This window comes from Rosa rugosa, chromosome 3 (assembly GCF_958449725.1).
Source record: "Rosa rugosa chromosome 3, drRosRugo1.1, whole genome shotgun sequence".
Lineage (NCBI taxonomy): Eukaryota > Viridiplantae > Streptophyta > Magnoliopsida > Rosales > Rosaceae > Rosa > Rosa rugosa.
The window spans coordinates 31,705,386-31,725,477 of NC_084822.1; the positions used below are offsets into that span (position 1 = coordinate 31,705,386).

General features: G+C 37.4%; 1 protein-coding gene across 1 annotated transcript; it reads right to left on the reverse strand.

Annotated features, from left to right (window-relative positions):
- Positions 1 to 2,216: 2,216 nt before the first annotated feature.
- LOC133737566 (uncharacterized) lies at positions 2,217 to 6,148 on the reverse strand. Its single transcript, XM_062165099.1, has 4 exons — positions 5,814 to 6,148; positions 3,599 to 4,183; positions 3,072 to 3,267; positions 2,217 to 2,885 (listed from the first exon to the last, which is right to left on the reverse strand). The coding sequence occupies exons 1-4, from the start codon at positions 6,146 to 6,148 to the stop codon at positions 2,217 to 2,219; spliced, it is 1,785 nt and encodes a 594-aa protein (XP_062021083.1).
- Positions 6,149 to 20,092: the final 13,944 nt, after the last annotated feature.

The following is a 20,092-nucleotide window of genomic DNA, read 5'->3' on the forward strand; positions in this document are numbered from 1 at the left end:
TCTAACTGTGTCTGACATGGTAGTCCTAATAACATTCTTTGCCATCTTATTAGCCTTATGCCACTCCTTAAAATATTTCTTCTCTTCATCTGAACTTTCACTAGTAAGCTTTTCAGGTTCATCCTCAGTTATGCAAAGATCCATGTTCTGGTTCATGGCTAGGTAAAAATCTACTTGGTTTCTCCACTTCTTGTAGTTATAGCCAGTTAGGAGCTGAATGGTGTTCAAGGTCACAGTAGGGATTCCTAAAGAGCAAAACAAAGTAAAGCTTTGTAAGTTTTCCATCTGTAAAGTTGTTAAAATTTTAAGTTTTATGTTTTCTGTAACTTCAAGCAATATCAAAACCAAAACAATGCAAACAGAAAACAAAACACAAGCAATGTCACATATCAATAGCCCTTTAACCAAAATAAATATCATGCAACACTTTTGAGCAGAAGACATAATATTCTGAAGGTTCCAAATCAATAAGCCATATCTGTTGAAAACAAGTTATCCAAAGAAAACAAATCACATCTTTAGACATAAATTTGTATTCTAAGTATCCATATTTGAAAACAACAATTATGCATATTGCTATTTGCATTCTAAAATCATACTGTACTACTTCTTTGGAACCAAATTATATGCATAATTTTAAAACACAAGATACAATTTTTCAGGTTTTGTTAACTCAAGGCTTTCTGCAAGAATTAATGAAGAATGCTTTGTGCAATATGTTCATTCAAACCTATAGAAAACACAAACCAAAACGAGCTTGTAAACTTGTTTTCTATCCGGATCAATGATCTTTATAAGAAACTAAGCTCTTTGTACCTGTAAAATTTTAACAATGCCAAAGAATTTTGGGAGATTTCTGCATACATTGTTATACCGAAACACAGATACAAAACTCAAAAATTCATCTCAAACATGCATATCAGTTCACAAGCAGAAGTAACACAGATATGCAAACACAAAACCAATTTCACAAGGCACAGAAGCATCCAAGAAATTTAAATTTCATCCGGTCACCATCTACTCTAGCCTATGCGCACGCCAGGAATGCTTCTAGGGTTCTTGTGCTCAACAATCCACAAAACAAAATTGAATCGAAAACTGAATTTTCTGAAAAACCTGATCTTTGCAATTTTTCCAAATTTGCTGCAATAACACTCTTCGCGGAAGCATGAATTCAGAAACAGAAGGCAGCAAATCATCCTTCTTGACATCTTAATCAGGCAACATAGGGGTTTTGAATCCCTACAAGATGATTTCATCATGTGCGTCTCCGATTCTGAATGCTCAGAAACAATCCCAGTTCATGTGACCGTTACGATAACGGTCACTTTCTTTAGTTTCTGAAGGAGCCTTTTGGGCCGGGTCTGGGCTTCGGATCAGCTTATGTTGCTTCTTGGGTCAAGAAGGGTTTTCTTGAGGTGGTCAAAACGTGGCCTGTTTATTGCAAAACAAAATTTTTGTTTTTGTTTTTGTTTGAAAACCTAAAACGATTTTTACATCGAAAATAAATTTGAAGAACAATTTGTGAGCCTAAGCTCTGATACCAATTGTAAAACTAATTTACAAAACAAGCTCACACAAAAAAACATGTTCATGATTAACCTTAAACATACCATTGACGTCATAAGTTGAGGCCATTGTTGCAGCTGCAAAAATCAAGGATGAAAACGAGGTTGAAGTCTTCTGCTATTCACCAACTGTAGCTTCTGAATGGGCAGAACACAATGCTTGTAGACGGTGGTGATAACAGGGACCCTAACCTCTTATTTATACAAGTACTAGTCCTAAGAATCCTCCCATAAAGGTTTTCCTTAAGGATCTAGTCTTGTACCTAAGAATCCTAATGCATCACAGTTTAGGACTTTCTTGTAGTCCAATTAATGGATTCCTAATCCAATGATAAATACACTATCACATTAGATATCTAGGTTGATTCTTTTCCAAATCCATGTTGTATTCGATTTAATGCTTTGATGGTTTCCTAGTTGCTCTAGGATAACTTGTGATGAGTCCACTTTTGATCTAACATGAAGAAGATGGGTCTTGTAGTAATTGAAGCTCTATAAAGAAAAATTTTCAAAGAAATGAAAAGTGGAGAAGGTTTCTCCCTCAACATAGATTAATGGTCTTTTTTTTTTTTTTTTTTTTTTGAAGAGGAAAAGAAAATTACAACACAAAGCCTCTAACAATACCAAAACTAATTAAATTGGTCTAAATTAAAAGCCGAGCAAGCTGAAAGAGGAAGTTTGTCTCGCCATGATTGCATCCGAAGATTGATGTCCAAAGGAGGCAATTGCGTCCGCCACAAAATTTGTTTCACGAGGAATATGAGAGAAAGAGATTTCCTCAAACATACTAGAGATGCCTTGGATGTCACGAACAAGAGAACGAATTTTCCAAGGAGGGTCACTAATCTTGTTAACACAGTCGATCACCAGCTTTGAATCACCTTCCACTAGAATCTTAGAGCAGTTGAGATGCAGCGCATGGAGGAGACCATCTTTGAGCGCGCTACACTCCGCCACAAGAACAGTAGTGGAACCAATCTTCCTAGTTCCAGCCACCACAGGGGAGCCAGCATGGTTTCTAATGACAAAACCAGTTGCAGCCATCCTATCATGCTTCACAGAGCCATCAAAATTGAGTTTGAATTTGTTCTCCAAGGGGGGAAGCCACCTGATCAGTCTATAGTTGTTAACAAAGCCCTTCATGTGGGAAGGATTGTGAGCTCTATAAGAATTCCCAGTTGCAGTTGCAGCATGCACCACCATGTTTGGGTTAGCAGATATGTTCCTGAAGATGAGATTATTTATGGCTTGCCAGATTTTCCAACAAAGCACAATAGCATTCTCAATAAAGGTGAGATTTTTCGAAATGTTAAAAATCTGATGAAACCAATCAGAGATATTGTTAAAATTGCAAGGAAGATTGGAGTCAGCAGTGAGTCTAGACAAATTTCAAACCCTTGCGGTAAAGGGGAAAGAGCAAAATAAATGGTTTATATCTTCCAAACCGAAATGGCAAAGATCACAGTTGGTATCAAGGCTGTTATTAAAACTAGCAATTCTTACTTTAGTTTTCAATCTACCCCTCACAAGCAGCCAAGCAAAGATTTTTGCCTTGGGAGAGATATTTAATTTCCAAATAGCATTCATAATCTTGGCATTCAAGTGAGGTTGAATAACACTACATTGCATCCAAGTAGCAGATTTTATAGAAAATTGTCCATTGGCAACAGGGCCCCAAACAAACTCATCCTTAAAATCACTAAAAGGAATAGGAATACGTACTAAGAATAGTACTAATAGTATTCTGATCTAAAACAAGTCCAAGTTTAGGAACATTCCAACAACCATTCTGAATACAGTCACACACTTTCTCATTCAAATCAACACGATATCTAACATTTGTATCAACAAGGTTAATAAGAGGAAAAGGAAAAACCCAATTAAATGTCCAAAACATAATATCTTGACCATCTCCAACAATCCATCTCATACCCTCTAAGATAAGATCTCTAGAATCCAAAATACTTTTCCAAGCCAAAGAGTGATTGGCTTGATTTTTTAAAGTAAAGAACAAATGTTTCCTAAAATACTTTCTCCTGACAAGCTCAACCCACCAGTTGTTAGGGCTAGTGAGAACTTTCCATCCTAATTTAGCTAAAGCAGACTTGTTGAAGAAGGTAGCAGGTCTAATTCCAAAACCTCCAGCAGATTTAGGAAGACAAACCTGACTCCAAGCAACTGGAGGAGAATGGACATCCTTCCCCCAGAAGAAATTTCTAGCTTCTTTATCTAAAGCATTAGTTACCTTAGTAGGGAATTTGAAACATGACATAACATGATTAGGAATTCCTGAAATATTAGATTTGATCAAGGTTAGTTTCCCAGCTCTAGACAAAGTAGAATTCTTCCAACCACTAAGCTTGTTAGTTACTTTGAGTAACAATTCCTTAGCATTCACTGGATCTTTCCAGAAAATAATGTTATGGATACCCAAATATTTACCAATAGTAGATCTGTGTTTGATCCCAAGGATATTAGAAATAACAACTTTTCTATTAGCCAAAACTTTATTAGAGAAATAGATTGAAGACTTATCTAAGTTGATCTTCTGTCTAGAGGCTTTGGCAAATCTGGTTAAAATAGTCTTTAAGTTATTTGCAGCAGACGAAGTGGCCCTGCCAAAGATTAAACAATCGTCAGCAAACATCAAATTAGAAATTCTTAATCCTCTTGCAAAGGAGAGGAGACCAATGTGATTTTTTGTTCTCACAGAAACACTGTTCAAATGTCTTATAAGTGGTTCCATACAAAGAATGAAGATATAAAGGGGAGAGAGGGTCTCCCTGTCTCAAGCCCCTAGAAGGGGTAAAGTGTCCTTCTTGTTTCCCATTAATAATAATAAGAGAGAAAGAAACAGAAGAAATGCACTCAATTACAATCTCAATCCAACTAGAATGGAAACCAAATCCTTTCAAAAAAAAAAAAAGAATGGAAACCAAATCTAGCAAGACAACATCTAATATAGTCTCAATTTAGATAGTCATAAGCTTTTTCAAGATCAAGTTTAACAGCCATTGCTCCATTAGTCGCTTTGGTTTTGTTAAAATTTGAGAACATCTCATGGGCCACTAATATATTATCCAGGATAGATCTTCCAGGAGCAAAGGCCCCCTAGTTTTTCGAAATACATTTATCTAAGATCTTCCTCAATCTAGTAACTATAATTTTCGAAATCACCTTGTAAGCCACATTGCAAAGGCTTATTGGTCTGTAATGAGAAACTAGGTCAGGTTTTTCAACTTTAGGGATTAAGGCAATATTAGTATGATTCAGCAAGTTTAAAGAAGACTTGTTCATAAAGAAATCACAAACAAGAGAAGAGAGACTTCCCTTGACTATTTCCCAATGTTTCTGGTAGAATATGGCATGAATGCCATCAGGTCCTGGGGCCTTCAGGGTCAGAATTTCATCTTGAGAAACTTCTTTTAATAATCTATTGTTATCTTCCTCTGTAATAATTGGTTCTATAATATTGATAAAGTTAAAGATATCCTCTGCAGAAGCTTGGTTAATAACCTTGTATCTTTTCTGAAAATCCTGCACAAAGAGATCAGCAATATCGTTATGGTTCTCAAGCCAAAATCCTGCATCATTCTTGATTCTACTAATTTTTCTTCCTTTTTTTTTTTTTTTTTTTGAATAAAGGGCTGGTGCGGCTGCCCTCAAGCCTTGATTAATGAAACTGTCGAATACAAGGGGGGGACATTGAGCCTAAACCCCTGATTACAATAAGCATCTAGAGTATTTTCCGAAATAATATCAGAAATCTCTACAGGAGACTTGTATTCTAACAAGCACCAACTAGCAAAGAGTGCACAATTAGCTACTTCATTTGCTTTAACATAGCAGTGACACAGCGGAAAGATAACTCGATATGTAACCCGATTACAACATAGCATAATTACCAGCTTTAGCACAGTTTTCCTCCTATGTTGCCGCCGGAAGATAAATCCGACAACACGTAGTTTCATCTTGCCACTAGAAGGTTGCGCCCATTTAACAATGGATTGTCGCCTCACTAGGCCAGACAAGGCACTTAGAGTGCACACACAAGCATTGAGCCCGACTAACCCTACAAGATACATGTAGGGACTTATTACACGCCAGAGGCAAGACAAGATTAAAATACTAAAGTAAATAAAACTGATAACAAAAATAAAAAGGCCAGCAACCCAGGTTGGGCCCAAAAGGAGGGCGCAAGCCCAAGCAGCCACACAGGAAGTAAGAAGATCGCAGTCGGCCAACCAAGCTTGGCCCAGCCCTGCCACCACCGACGGACCACGCTTAGCGCCGCACAACCCCCTTCGCCGGACAGTCGTCATCGTCGTACCACGTTCCCCTTCGAGCCATGGAGAAACGCGCTCCCTTCCACCCAAACCATTCCCCAGATCCGAATCATGGGACCCAATCCAGATCAGATCGTTCTGATCCGATCCAGACCGCGCCGACACAAGCTTGCCGCCACGAAGCAGCCTCTGATCCCACGCCTCCAAGCCAATCCGCCAATCAGGCCAGCGAAGTAGGAACCAAGGCCTGATAACTGCCGCAATCTTCTCCTCCCTCCACTCACAGACAGCCATCGAGGACCCTAGCCTCACATCAGACCCACCCGAGTCGGAAAAAGACCCGTCCGACGACGGCGCCGTAAGGGCTCGCCGCCAGACAGGGAGCAGGAACTTTTCTTCTTTCTCAGGCGCGTGCAAGCGTGTTCTCCCACTTTAGCCAATTTAGGAGCTTCATCTTTTTTTTTCTTATAGTAGCTTTAGTTTGGAAAAATCTAGTATTCTTGTCACCAAGAGCTAGCCAGTTAGCTTTAGCTCGTTGAGCCAAAAAATCTCTTCATTTCTTTGAACCTCTAATAAATCATTATTGAGCGAATTTGGGGTCTTTGAATTTGCTATTATAAGGAATGATTCTTCAATTTTCCTTTTTTTATAAGTTTCATCTCGAGAAGATTTCTAACTATGCCATTGATGTTAGTGTAGTTATATTTCTATAAAAACAAGAGAAAAAATAAACGGTTTTTTTTTGCTCTCTTTAAATCGGCTACATAAAACGAAAGTCAATTTTTTTTTAAATTCCCACTTTACCCACTCTACTATACCACACATATTCATCCTATGGTGTCAGTTAGATTTGAACTTGCAAATTTCATATTGTCAGTTATAGACTTAGAGCAGATAACCGACATGTCACAACACACCGATAACCAACGTCTAACTTTATTAAATTCATCAGTTACCTTATGTAGCATGCTTCCATCTTTGTTTTTTTTTTTTCGTGTTACTCCATCCTGCCCACTTATGATGCCAATGAGATTCGAATATGTGATCTTTACATTGTTGGATTTTCCAAAAAATCAATAGGCCACAACTCATTGGCAATGAGTGTTCAAATAGTGGCCTCGTTAAAGGTTTCCCTAAATAACCATTTGAAAAAATCATAGGCATGAGAAGAGCAGCATAGACCGGAATTTAATCAAAAGCCTCAAATACTACATCAATTCCTCCTCAATTAGACTTATCAACCGGAGTGGACCTCTCGCATCGCATACGGTATTAGCTAGCTGTCGCTACTAAACTTTCGTTGGCGTGGTGAACGATACTTTTGAAACTTCTGGTGCATAACGCCAACAACTAATCAGAATCTGAGCCCAGAGCCTCACTTAGGTGAGGATCTGGTCGTCTTTCAATTACTAACGCTTCAGTTGCAAATGAAGAGAAGTTACCTTGTACTGATTTAATTGATATCGCTCGAACTAGTACTAAAGCCCCATTATGATCACAAAACACTACACCAATCCTCTTCTACCATTTTTCTCATCGCATGCATCATCAAAATTCATTTTGATTTGGGTGGACTTGGAGATTGCCACTGTTATCATACCACATCACATCGATCAGTAGTAAATTAAGTACTGAGTACTCTTATCATTTTTGCCACTGTTGTTGTTGTTGGTTTTTTTTTTTCCTTAATGAAAAGCCGTTGGCCCGTTTATACAAAAAAAACCTCAATGAACATAACTTTAAAAGCAGCATTAAACTTAAAAAATTAATAGAACGAGTCGAGAGCACACTGATATGTACCCCCACATAGTAAATTATAGGGTTGCCACTTGGTTTGGTAATTACCAAACCGATTGAATACCAACCAGTGAATTAAAAGGCGCGCGTCAGGCGTGCCTTAAGGCTTCGAAAGCGTGAGGCGTACGGGAAAACGCCTCTGTTTTACAGCTGAGGTGCAGAGGCGCGGAGTCGCCGGAATTTGCTGCGAAACCGCCGGAGTCTTCAAGCTTCTCACCGTTGATTTGCTCTCCAAACTTAACGATTCGATGAACGAAGACTGGAGATGGGACGACGACACCGAGGCGAAGAGATTGGCGCCGGTTTGCCGGCCAGAGATGGCCGGAAGGTGAAGTTCCGGCCGAGCTCCTTCGCGGGTTTCCGGGTCGGCGTTTCTGGGATTTCTGGGCTAATTTTGACCTCTTCCGTCTCTCTCCTGTTACCATTTTTCTTTATTTCCTCTTCCGTGCAAGCGGGTAGGGGCCTTCATCAATGCATTTAGTCATTTTTTTCACTAATCTAGATTAATGGATCAATTGAAGTTTTTTTTTTTTTGGTCAAATAACTCATTGAAGTTATTAGTTGTATTCGGCTATCATAATTGTGTTAATTGATATGCTATCATAATTGTTTACAATTGTATAATCAATTATGGTGATATGCTGCTATGTTTAGTGAAAGAAGCGATGAGTTCTGGACAACAAAGAAAGATCATGCTTGGAAATGAACTAAACCAATTCCGGGGGAGTTAAAGTGTACTTTTTGTGTGCGGTTTGTGATAAAAAAAATACCGGTGGTATTTTCAGATTCAAGCAGCATTTAGTTGGCACCCATTTAGGTAGTAATATAGTTGGGATGGCGATCTCCTAGTTGATGAGGATGATGATTTCCAAGCATGAAGTAGATTTCAACAATTGTTCTTCATCTTTGGTCTTTCAACTTTAGATCTTTGATTTCATTTTGTGTTGGTGGCTTTGTTGAATCATATTCTAGTATTTATTACGAGTGAATGATAATTAATAATGTTCTCTTAGTTACTCTTAATGTGGTATATATAAGAGTAATAATTACATCAATATAGGTCTTTTATACGTAAGGCTTATGCCTTACGCCTCAAGGCAAACGCCTTCTTGAGGCTCACCGAAAAACGCCTCGGCCTACGCCTCAGCGTTTTAAAACATTGATACCAACTAATGTTTTAGGTTTGGTAAACCAACCTTTTGGTAATCGATACTGATAAAACTGAAATCAAAAATTACCGAAAAAGTTGGTTTGATTTTGGTAAATACCGAATCAACCGATTATCTAAATATTAGCTTTATATATTATAATTTTCAATCCACATACATGTATGTTAAGAAATAAACAAAAAAATGTTCGTAATAGTATGAACATTATTACATATACTACATTAATAGCACATGTATTTTAAGTAACCTGGTCAAAGATGGTTAAATAACATAATTTGATTAAAAATGGCTAAAACTTGATGTCATATGTACAAAATAAAGGTACAAAGTTTACCACTATAAAATTGAAAAACCTAGTAGTTAGGCCTCATCAAAAAGCCCGCGGATCAAATGGGCCGATAGAGGCCTGTCCGCCCGGCCCGTCAAAAAGCTCGCCATAGGCCCGGCCTGGTGGGTAGAGGGTCGGGCTTGGTTTAGGGGTTTGAAACCCGGCCCGTAAAAGCCCACTAGGCCCAGCCAGTAAAAGCCCGTAAACTATTATATATATATATATATATATATATATATATATTCTATCCAGAGCGGAGCTCCGCTTTGAAAATTTACGTGTGAAGTTTGAGTTTTGGGTCACTTTTCGTCGCATATCCACATCTCGACCGTTCAGTTTATATATATATATATATACATATTCTATCCAGAGCGGAGCTCCGCTTTGAAAATTTACGTGTGAAGTTTGAGTTTTGGGTCATTTTTCGTCGCATATCCACATCTCGACCGTTCAGTTTTTAGGTACTAGTGTATAGATCGTCTCTGCAATTTTTCAGCCAAAATGATAATCGTTAAGGCATTGATAATTGCCTTAAAGCTAGTACGGTTCAGGTTGACAGATTTAGTCCGTCCATTGGTTTAAGCGAGTTAGATACCTTAACGATCATCAATTTGGCTGAAAATTTGCAGAGAGAATCTATACACTAGTACCTAAAAACTGAACGGTCGAGATGTGGATATGCAACCGAAAAGTGACCCAAAACTCGAACTTCACACGTTAATTTCAAAGCGGAGCTCCGCTCTGGATAGGATCTGTATATATATATATATACAGATCCTATCCAGAGCGATGCCTCGCTCTGAAATTTCAGAACGAGGTTAGGGTTTAGGGTTTCGGTCTCATATCTACATCTTGACCGTTCAGGTTTTAGGTACTAATGTATAGATCATCTCTGCAAAATTTCAGCCAAATTAATGGTCGTTAAGGCATTGATAATTGCCGTAAAGCTAGTACGGTTCAAGTTGGACATATTTAGTTCGTCCATTGATTTAAACGAGTTAGATACCTTAAGGACCGTTAATTTGGCTGAAATTTTGCAGAGATGATCTATACATTAGTACTTAAAGCCTGAACGGTCGAGATGTGGATATGAGACTGAAAAGTGACCCTAAACCCTAACCTTGCTCTGAAATTTCAAAGCGAGGCATCGCTCTGGATAAGATCTATATATATATATAGAGAGGGCCATTCCACTAATGGATATCTTTTTTTTTTGTCTTTTATAAGGATATGGCATTAGACCAATTTTTTGATCACATTTCGGCATCTCAACCATTATGTCCTAATGTGTAGATCATTCTGGAAATTTTTAGCCAATCGGTGATCGTTAAGGTATCAAACTAGAATAACTCAATGAAAGAACTAAATCTGTCAAACTTGAACCGTTCATACTTATAATCTTAAGTCGTCGTTTTGAATGCCTTAATGATAATCAATTTAGCTGAAAATTTGCACAAGTGATCTATACATTAGAAACTAAAAACTAAACGGTTAAAATGCTAAAATATGATCGAAAAATTAGTCTAATGCCCTATCCCTAAAAAAGACCCCAAAAATGGATACCTCACTAGAAGGGCCCTGTATATATATATATCTATCTGTGTGTGTGTGTGTTTATCATCTATATATATATATATATATATATATATATATATATATATATATATATAGAGAGAGAGAGAGAGAGAGATATGTAAACACACACACACACACACACATATATATATATATATGGATATATGTGTGTGTGTATGTTTATACTTTATATAAAGTATATATATATATATATATGTGTGTGTGTGTGTGTGTGTTTACATATCTCTCTCTCTCTCTCTCTCTCTCTCTCTATATATATATATATATATATATATATATATATATATATATATATATGTGTGTGTGTGTGTGTGTGTGTGTGGTTACATATATATATATACCTCTCCTAGGCGGTAATCAGCCACCTGGGGTTTGAGAAGTTTTATAAAGTATAATCAACTCTTACGGCTCTGATACCAGAAACCGAGCGGAAGTGGAAATAAAAATAACTGATAATAAAAATAACATTAACATTAAATTAGATTACTGATAACTGATAATAAAATTGTTTTTTAAATTACAAAACATAAAACTTACTAGTTTGAATGCATGAAGGGTTTATAGTGAGTACAAAAGGGAAAGGGAATGACGAAGGCAGAGACTACTCAACACATGAGTTGCTCTTCTAAAACTAGAGAGAAATGGAAAGATGGAACTTCTAAAAATGAACTTGAAAAATGAACTTGTGAATGAACTTGGTTTAACTGAAGGAGGGATGCTCCTTATATAGGACTTGACGCCCCGACAATTGGATCAGGGAATCTGCTTTTACTAGGAAAATGCCAAAAACAGGAAGCAACACGATTAGCTGTGTTTTTGCCTCGTGAGTGAATAGTAAAAAGTGAACTGTGAACTGTCTGGTAGTGACTTTACTCGAAATCTTCATATGGATCGATCTTGACTATCTTGGTAATCAGCCCATTTGACTGGTTTACCGGGAGTGCCTGGATGACTGCGAGATGAGGATGAGGAACGGGAAGAGACTTCCTCTTCTTCTTCATCTTCATCATTACTGAGATTAGCAGCTTGTTCTAAGAGTTTTTTGGCTAACTCTTTCAATTCTTCTGACTTGGAGGATGTATCTGATTTCACTTTCCCCTTGGATTTGGAAGAGGAAGATGACTTGAGGGATTGTGACTTTGACTGAGAAGTGGATGCTAGTTGAGTTGGTATTGGAGTGACTAGAGGTCTTGACTGAGAAGGCTGTGCTGGAGTGACTGGAAATTCTTCATTGAATTGGGAAAGAATCCTGTATGTTTTGAATTTATCCCACCATTTGACTAGGAGATGTCTGGATACTACCTGTTCTTTGACTTCATAGTGCCATTTAAAGATCCAGGGGAGTTTGTATTTGGACATGAAATGTAGTGTGATTGGGAAGTTCAGATCATAATTTGTGAACTTCATGACTGTTGAAAAACAGGTAACTGCATTTTTTAATTATTGTGGAAGGATATCAGATGGGCATCCATGAGACCTCCACCAACCGAGAAACCATAGTGGGAATTGTCGGTTGAATACTTTACCAAAGTTTAGGAACCAGGAGTGACTGGAATCTTCAGTTTGGTGAAGGAATATTGTATTCCAGGCTTCTTTATAATCATAATAATTGAATGATAAGTTTCCCATTTGGTGATAGGTGTATGGAGGATCACCCCATTGGGAGAGAGAAATAATGCGTACTATATATAGAGAATGATATAAGATCTTGGTTGGATCCTTGGCGTCAGGAATGGGTTTAATGGTGACTAATTTGGTGTCAAAGAGAATATCTCGATAAAATTTTAATGACTTGGTGGGGTGACTAGGTAAAAAGTGAAAACCAGGAGGGTAATAGGCTTTGACTAGGGACATTGGATTTTTGAGGTGACTCATGGTTGGTTCAACATAGAAGAGTTCATAACTAAATCGCTGGATATATGGAGAGGTTTTTTTGTAATGTGTTTGAGAGTCAGTTTTGAATGGGTCATATTGATTGACTAGGGCTGACTGGTAATTGGGACGATTAGTACCAAGGGTGCTACTAATGGTATTGAATCTATTATTGGGTGGTAATGGTAGTGGTGGATGTCCAGCATATGGGACAAGACTAGAGGATGACTCTTGTGTTGACTGGGGTTGATGATTCTGTTTTGACTGTATTTTTGGGAGCATTTGGGCAAATATCAAAAGGGTCTTCGTTTACTGGATTTGAGGGATTTCTCCCTGTGGATGATCGGGTCTTCATGTTTGGAACCCTGTAGAAATTCTCGGGTTAGAAAGTCTGGAATATGGTTGTCACTACCTTTAATGAATGCAATTTTGAAATCAAAAATACTTAAAATTGCTTGCCATCTGGCAAAGATTTGTTTACTGGCAATATTTTGAACATCTTTTTCTAAAACATCTTTAGCATTTTTGCAATCAACTCTGACTAAAATTTTTTGATTTAATAAATCATCTTGAAATTTACTAATACATAAGACAATAGATAAAATTTCTTTTTTTATAGTACTATAATTGCTCTGTGATTGGGTCCAAACTCCAGAATAGTATCTAACAATTTGCTCAGGATGAGTAGGAGAGATTTGTTGTTTTAAGACACCTCCATAGCCTACTTCTGAAGCATCAGTTTCTACAATTTTGAAGGAATTAGCTAGGGGAATGCCTAGACATGGTAGAGTTTTGACGTAACTCTTAATTTCTTTGACTAAAGCGGTATGAACTGATGACCAAGGAGGGGGGTTGGTTTGTAACCTATCAAATAAAGGTTTGCAGTTTTTCCTTAGGTTTTGGTAGAAATCTGCCACATAATTTAAGGAACCTAAGAATCTTTGCAATTGATTTTTGTCTAAGATTATATCAGGAAATTTGTCAGCAAACTGGATTACTCTATCTATTGGACTGATTTGGAGATGATGGATGTTAAATCCTAAAAATCTTATATTTGTTTGGAATAATTTAATTTTTGAAGCTGAGACGACTAGACCATTGTTTTTTATAATAGTAAAGAATTGGTGTAAATGTTTCCAGTGTTGATCGATGGACTGTGACAAAATAAGGACATCATCAATGTAGACTATGGAAAAAATGACTATATGGATTAAAGATATCATTCATGATATTCTGAAATTCACTAGGGGCATTTTTGAGACCGAATGGCATTACAGTCCATTCATAATGACCAAAGGGTGTGACAAAAGCAGTTTTGTATTTGTCTTCCTCACTAATTTGTATTTGCCAATTAAAATCCTGATTTCATATCAAATTTGGAGAAAATGACAGAATTGTTTAATCTGTTAATGAGATCTTGTTTATTGGGAGAGGGTATCGTATCCATTCGAGGACTGTATTGAGAGGTTTATAATTGATGACTAAGCGTGGAGTGCCTCTTTCTAATTCAGCATTTTTTTGAACATAGAAGGCAGGACACGACCAAGGAGATTTACTTTGTCTGATGATTCCTTTATGGAGTAAATCTTTGATTTCTGTTTTGCAAAACTCCATGACTTCTTGATTCATTTGGATTGGGCGAGCTTTGGTAGGAATACTTTTTTCATTGAATCCCTTAATATAAGGGAGAGTGACAATATGTTTTTTCCTATGCCAAAAGGCAGTAGGAATATCCGAACATAATTCGTTAATGATTTTGTCTTCAAATGTTTTAATTTTTTGTTGAAGGAAAGGTTCTTGTAGTTGAGTATCGATTCTTTTGAAATTGATTTCTTCTTTAAGGAAGTTTATCTGCTTATATTTTGCTTGAATACAATTCAGTGTTTTTGAAATAGAATTTTCTTGGAAAGCCTTTACTGTATGTATTTCAGGATTGGATAAAAAGGTAAATTTGACTGGTTCATGATATGCCCAAAATAGACGCTCAATTTAACCTTGCAATGATGTAGTCGTCAGTAGTAAAGGATAAGCAAGGATCGTTCGATGCCAGAGATTGAGGGTAACTATATTAATCACACAAAAGAAAACAAAGCAAAACTAAACTAACACTAGAGAAAACGTCACACAACAAAAAGAAAAGAGAGAAAGATGGAGGGACAGATAAGGGATAGAAGAGGGCACTGCAATCCTAAAAACGAAATTGATTTGGGGTTTTTGGGTTTTTAACGAAACTAAACAGAAAACAAAGAAAATAACACGATTTTGAATTTAGGGTTTTGAAAGATAATGATGAAGATGTTAGGAACTCGGAAATCCACCACAAAAATATGCTTGAGACAAATTTATCATCCTAGTTTCAATTACTAAGTCGTGAAAAAAGGTTTCAATCAAGAACAAACCATGAATGCATGCATAAGTCCTTATTACTTCCCTAGATTACTTAAGCAAGATGAACGCACCATTACTAAGCCTTTAGAATAAACAATCAAGGTATAGAACGCTATCCTATCAATAATTTATTCTAAGCATTAATCACGTGTGGAAGTTTGATTGAACAAGTATGCAAAACTAGTGTGGAACGCCTACCTAGCATGCAATCCTTTTTATTTGGTTTCACCTATTGTCCTATAGGTTTTACTACCATTGAAACAAGCATTATTAACCGTATAGGAGATTAAAATACCTATTTCTAGCCCCACTCACATGATCATAATATTTTATGTGCGCATTCATAAAACATAAACATGCAAGAGTTATCTGTAAACCAAAACCAAATAAAAAATTTCACAACAAAGCAATCACGAAACTAGGAATCAAAATATCGTCAAAAACATATCTTAGGGGCTTCAAACCTCGCCCCTAACAAAAGTAGATTAGTCACACATTGTCTTAAAATTCACAACTAAAAGTATATGAGTTTGAATTACAAGAAAGTAAAAACCGTAAAGGAAAAAAGATAAGAGCCACGAATTCACTTTTGGGCAGCCTTGAACGCAAGAACTCCCTTCAAGATGGTACACGGCAAGGCTTGATGAAGATGGATGATGGTGTGCACGGTTTTTGTTCTTGGAGGACTTTGGAATTTCAAGACTTTGTGTGCTAGGGTTTAGGGCAGAAGATGGAGCTGTAGGGTGTTCATTTGCAACGTGTTCTGCTGCTCTATATATATGTGGAGCACCCCCAAGTTTCCTTTTCCAATTCTGCTTTGAAAACCTCCCCTAGTTGCTTGAGGATTACTCTAATTGGTGCACAATTAAATGATTTTTAAGCCTTAGTAATCTTCCCAAAATCTTGAGGGATTATTCTAGGACTCTCTTTGATATTTGCAGCATCAACAACCTTCCAAAAATGCACCCAAAATCCGTCCAAAGAAGATTCCTGCCAAACTGTCCTGTTTTGACTAGGATTCAATTTCTGTCTCTGAAGCTTACTTTTTGGGCAAGGAACGACTTCGTCTTGACACACTTCTGGATGGCTCTTGATTCCTACGTGTTCTATGACATCATATCTTCTAGAATGATTAACAACCTTCTGGAAAAACTCTAAGAAAATCGCCCGAAAATATCTCCCAGAAAGCTTCGTGAACAGCTAACAGTTTCCGCCTTATCAGGAAGCCTACTTTGACTTTGATTCCCTACTGGCTCGTTGACACTTCTGACCAGTTCTTTGGCTCTTGTTGAAGTATAACATCATGTCTTCAAGGTTCGCTGGCCCTTTCTGCGAAGGTACATCTGGAAGAATGCAAGAATTTCTCCTCAAAACCGTTCCCAGAAAGCTGATTCTGAAACTGCAGTTTTCTGCTTTGCAGCAACTGTTTTGCACAATGATTTCCGTGGACTTCCCTTGATCAAACTTAGTCCTCTGCATCAGTACTTCACGAAACATGGCTTCATTGCTCCTTTTAAGCTTTTAATTTTCTTGACTCACTTCACGAACAACCTAAAAAGAAAACAAAGTTAAAACTGACTTTTTAAAGGAAATAGCTAAGAAAAGTGTAAAGGATTGCACATTATATTTGTCGCATTTATGCTCCTATCAGTTCACCAAATGGATAGGTGATAATCCCATCATATTTGGTGGTAAAAGGGTATATTAAGGTAATGAAGGGAAGTCCTAAAATTACTTTGTCGGTTAAATTTTTGACTAGGACAAATGGTGTTTTGAAGCATACATTATTTTGACAGACATGTGCTTTAGGGATTTCGTATTTCATATCCATTTTGGTTCCATTGGCTGATCTTAATGATTCTTTTGTTTTTTCAAAGTATTTGGAAGGTATTAGGCATTTTTGGATACAGTTGAGATCTGCACCGGAATCAATAAGCGCTATTGTTACTAACTGGAAGTCGTTGATTTTAAGTTGTATTGTGGTATACCATTTTTTGAGTTGGATTTGACAAATGATGCTAATAGTGTTTTGTTCCGATGTTTCTGCATTATTTTGTTCAGGTGGATCAATATTAGGAGGGTTATCATGAGGATGCTATATTTGAAGAAATTGTTGTTCTATTTTAAGAATATATAAGTCATGTTTGATTTCTTTGTTGTCATGGCTGATTTCTAAATTTGTTTTTTGTAATGATTGTATTTGTGTTTTAATCGTCTTTATTTCTTGTTGTAAATCTTGGATTGTTATTATTTTTTTTTTTTTTGAATTTGTCAAAAGTTGAAGTAAGACAATTTTTTTCCTGAGGGATGTTAATAACATTTTCTTGTGTGATTAATTTTTTCAATTTCTTGAGATATTCTGATTTTAATTCTGGGTTATCGATTTTTCCTATTAGATCAATTAATAATTCTTCCTGTTTAGAAAGAACATTTATTGTTTTGCAACAAGTATCGTTGCACCCGAAAGAGATATATATCTGGTGAAGAGTGTTCATCAGAATCAGTTGAGGTGGAAGATTCTATTGGCGTAAGATCATTTTCACTATGTTCATTTTCTGAGTCAGTGTTTCTTAATTCTAAAAGTCAGATAAGGTTTTCTTGTTCTTCTTTACTAATTTTTAATTGTTTGATAGTATTTTTTACCGGACAGTTATTGGCGAAGTGGCCGGTTTTGTTACATTAAAAACATTTGGTTTTACTTTTGTCAAAAGACTTTCTTTTTGAATGGTAATTTGTTTTTCTGGGCCAGGATTTTTGAAATTTGTTTTTAGAGTAAAATTTGTTTGGTTCGAAATCATTTTTGTTTCTTGAGTAAAATTTATAGAAAATTACATACAAGTGTCAATTTGAAACTTAAATTAGCCATAAGGCCACCAATGTTTTATTGTATACATAAGGCCACTTGTAGCTTTAAATTATTTTCAACCTGACAATTTTACCCTTCCACTAACTCCATAATCATCCGGCCAAAATGAACAGAAATTCATTCCCTCTCTCTCTCTCTCTCTCTCTCTTTCCCCGATCTCTCCTTCTTCTCTTCCCTCTGCAATCACCGGAAAGAATCAATTCCGGCCACCATCTCTCATCACCGTCACCATCAATTGAACCACAACACAAACCCGACCAAAGCCCAGCCACCCCGCCCCGATTCCGACGACCACTGCCTCTGATCTGGTGAGATTCCAATGGGTCTAAGCTTACAAAATCTCGAAACGGCGCCGCCATGCCTGAAGACGATGACGACGACGAAGAAGCTCCGATCGGAGCTACCTCACTAGAGTCCAACTCAGATCTCTCTGATTCTCTATTCATATCCGATTCTTTCTGATTCTCTCACTGGAGACGATTCTCTACTCATCTCCGATTCACTCAGATCTCCAATTTTGACTTGAGACGCCTCACGCGCCTCGGCTCCGGCAGCTCCCTTCGTCACCATCTAGCTCGGCTCCAGCAGCACCCTTCCTCCACCGCCACCATCGCCTCTTCCTCCACCTCACCTGCATCGGAAACCTAAACAAGCACTGATTCTCCAGCGACAACGACAAGGCCCGCGGCCTCTTCATCTCCAACCGGAAAGTCTCTCTGGCTTTTCGACATGGCCTACAGGTCGGACGACGACTACCACTTCAAGGTCGTCTTGATCGGCCATTCCGGCTTCGGCAAATCTGATTTGTTGTCTAGGTTCATGCGCAATGAGTTCAACCTCGAGTCTAAGTCCACCATCGGTGTCGAGTTTGCCATCCGGAGCATTCACGTCAATGATTAGATCATCAAGGCCCATATTTGGGACACCCCCGGCCAAGAAATGTGATAAGCCTTTCAATTCCATTCGTTATTGTCATTGTATTTGGTTTAGTTATTGAGGTTGAGACCAAATCCTTCTGGTATTTTTGTTGAAATTAATTAGACGGTATGATTAGAATTTGTTTAGTTTGGTTTGATTTGATTGTGATTTATTGGAATAAATGGGCTTGGATTTGTTTGAATTCATCTGTTGTGGAATTTTGCAGGGGAGAGAAAGAGAGTTGTGCTCTTGTGTGATGGGGGGATGGTTTTGTGGTTGAATTCTGTTTTTGATAGTGTTGTGATGTATTTTGATTGATGAATAATGAATCATTTCTTGTATGTTATTTGTTGTAGTTAGTAACTCGCTATAACTGTTATAGCGGCTTTTCAATATAGTGATAGTATCTTTCTATATCTATGTTAGTATTTTTTCAACATGATGTCAATACTTCTATTTTCATTTTCATTATTTCAAGTTAGCAGCTCCGTGTAATTGTTCTAGTGACATTTCAATATCGTTATAGTAGCTTTATGTGTCTATGTTAGTATATTTTCAAGCTAATGTTAGCAGATTTTTTTTTTCAAATCAGTAGCTCTCTGTAACTATTATAGTGGTTTTCCATCATAGTGATCGTAGCTTTCTGTACCTATGTTAGTAGCTCTCTAATGTTAGTGAGAGTAGCTCGTTGGTGTTGATAACGATAACTTTTGTTGTTGGTGAAAGTAGTTTTTGGTGTTGGTGAGAGTAGTTTTCTGGTGTTGGTGAGAGTAGCATTTGTTGCTGATGAGAGTAGTTTTTGGTATTGGTGACAGTATCTTTTGTTGGTGGAGATAGTAGCTTTTTCGTTTTAGGGAGCATAGGTTTTTTTGGTAAGGAGTAGCTTTTGTTGTTGATGATAGTAGTTTTTGTTATCTCGCCGGAGGTTGCCGGAAATCTCACCAGAGTAGCTTTTGTTGCTAGTGACAGTAGCTTTTATTGCTAGTGATAATAGCTTTTGTGACCTCGCCGGAGGTGGCCGAAAATCTCATCAGAGTAGCTTTTGTTGCTAGCCACAGTAGCTTTTGGTGTTAGTGACAGTAGCTTTTGTGGTCGCCGGAGTTTGCCGGAAACACTCCGGAAGTTGGCCGGAGGTCGGTCGGAGTTCGCCGGAGGTCGGCCGGAGACCCGCTGGAGTTGACCGGAGGCCTCGCCGGAGAGGAGAGAGAGAATGAATGTTAATTTTGTACTCTAGTGGCATTTATGTAAATATGTTAGTTTTTAATATCCAAAATATAACACATTTTTTAATAAAGTGGCCTTAT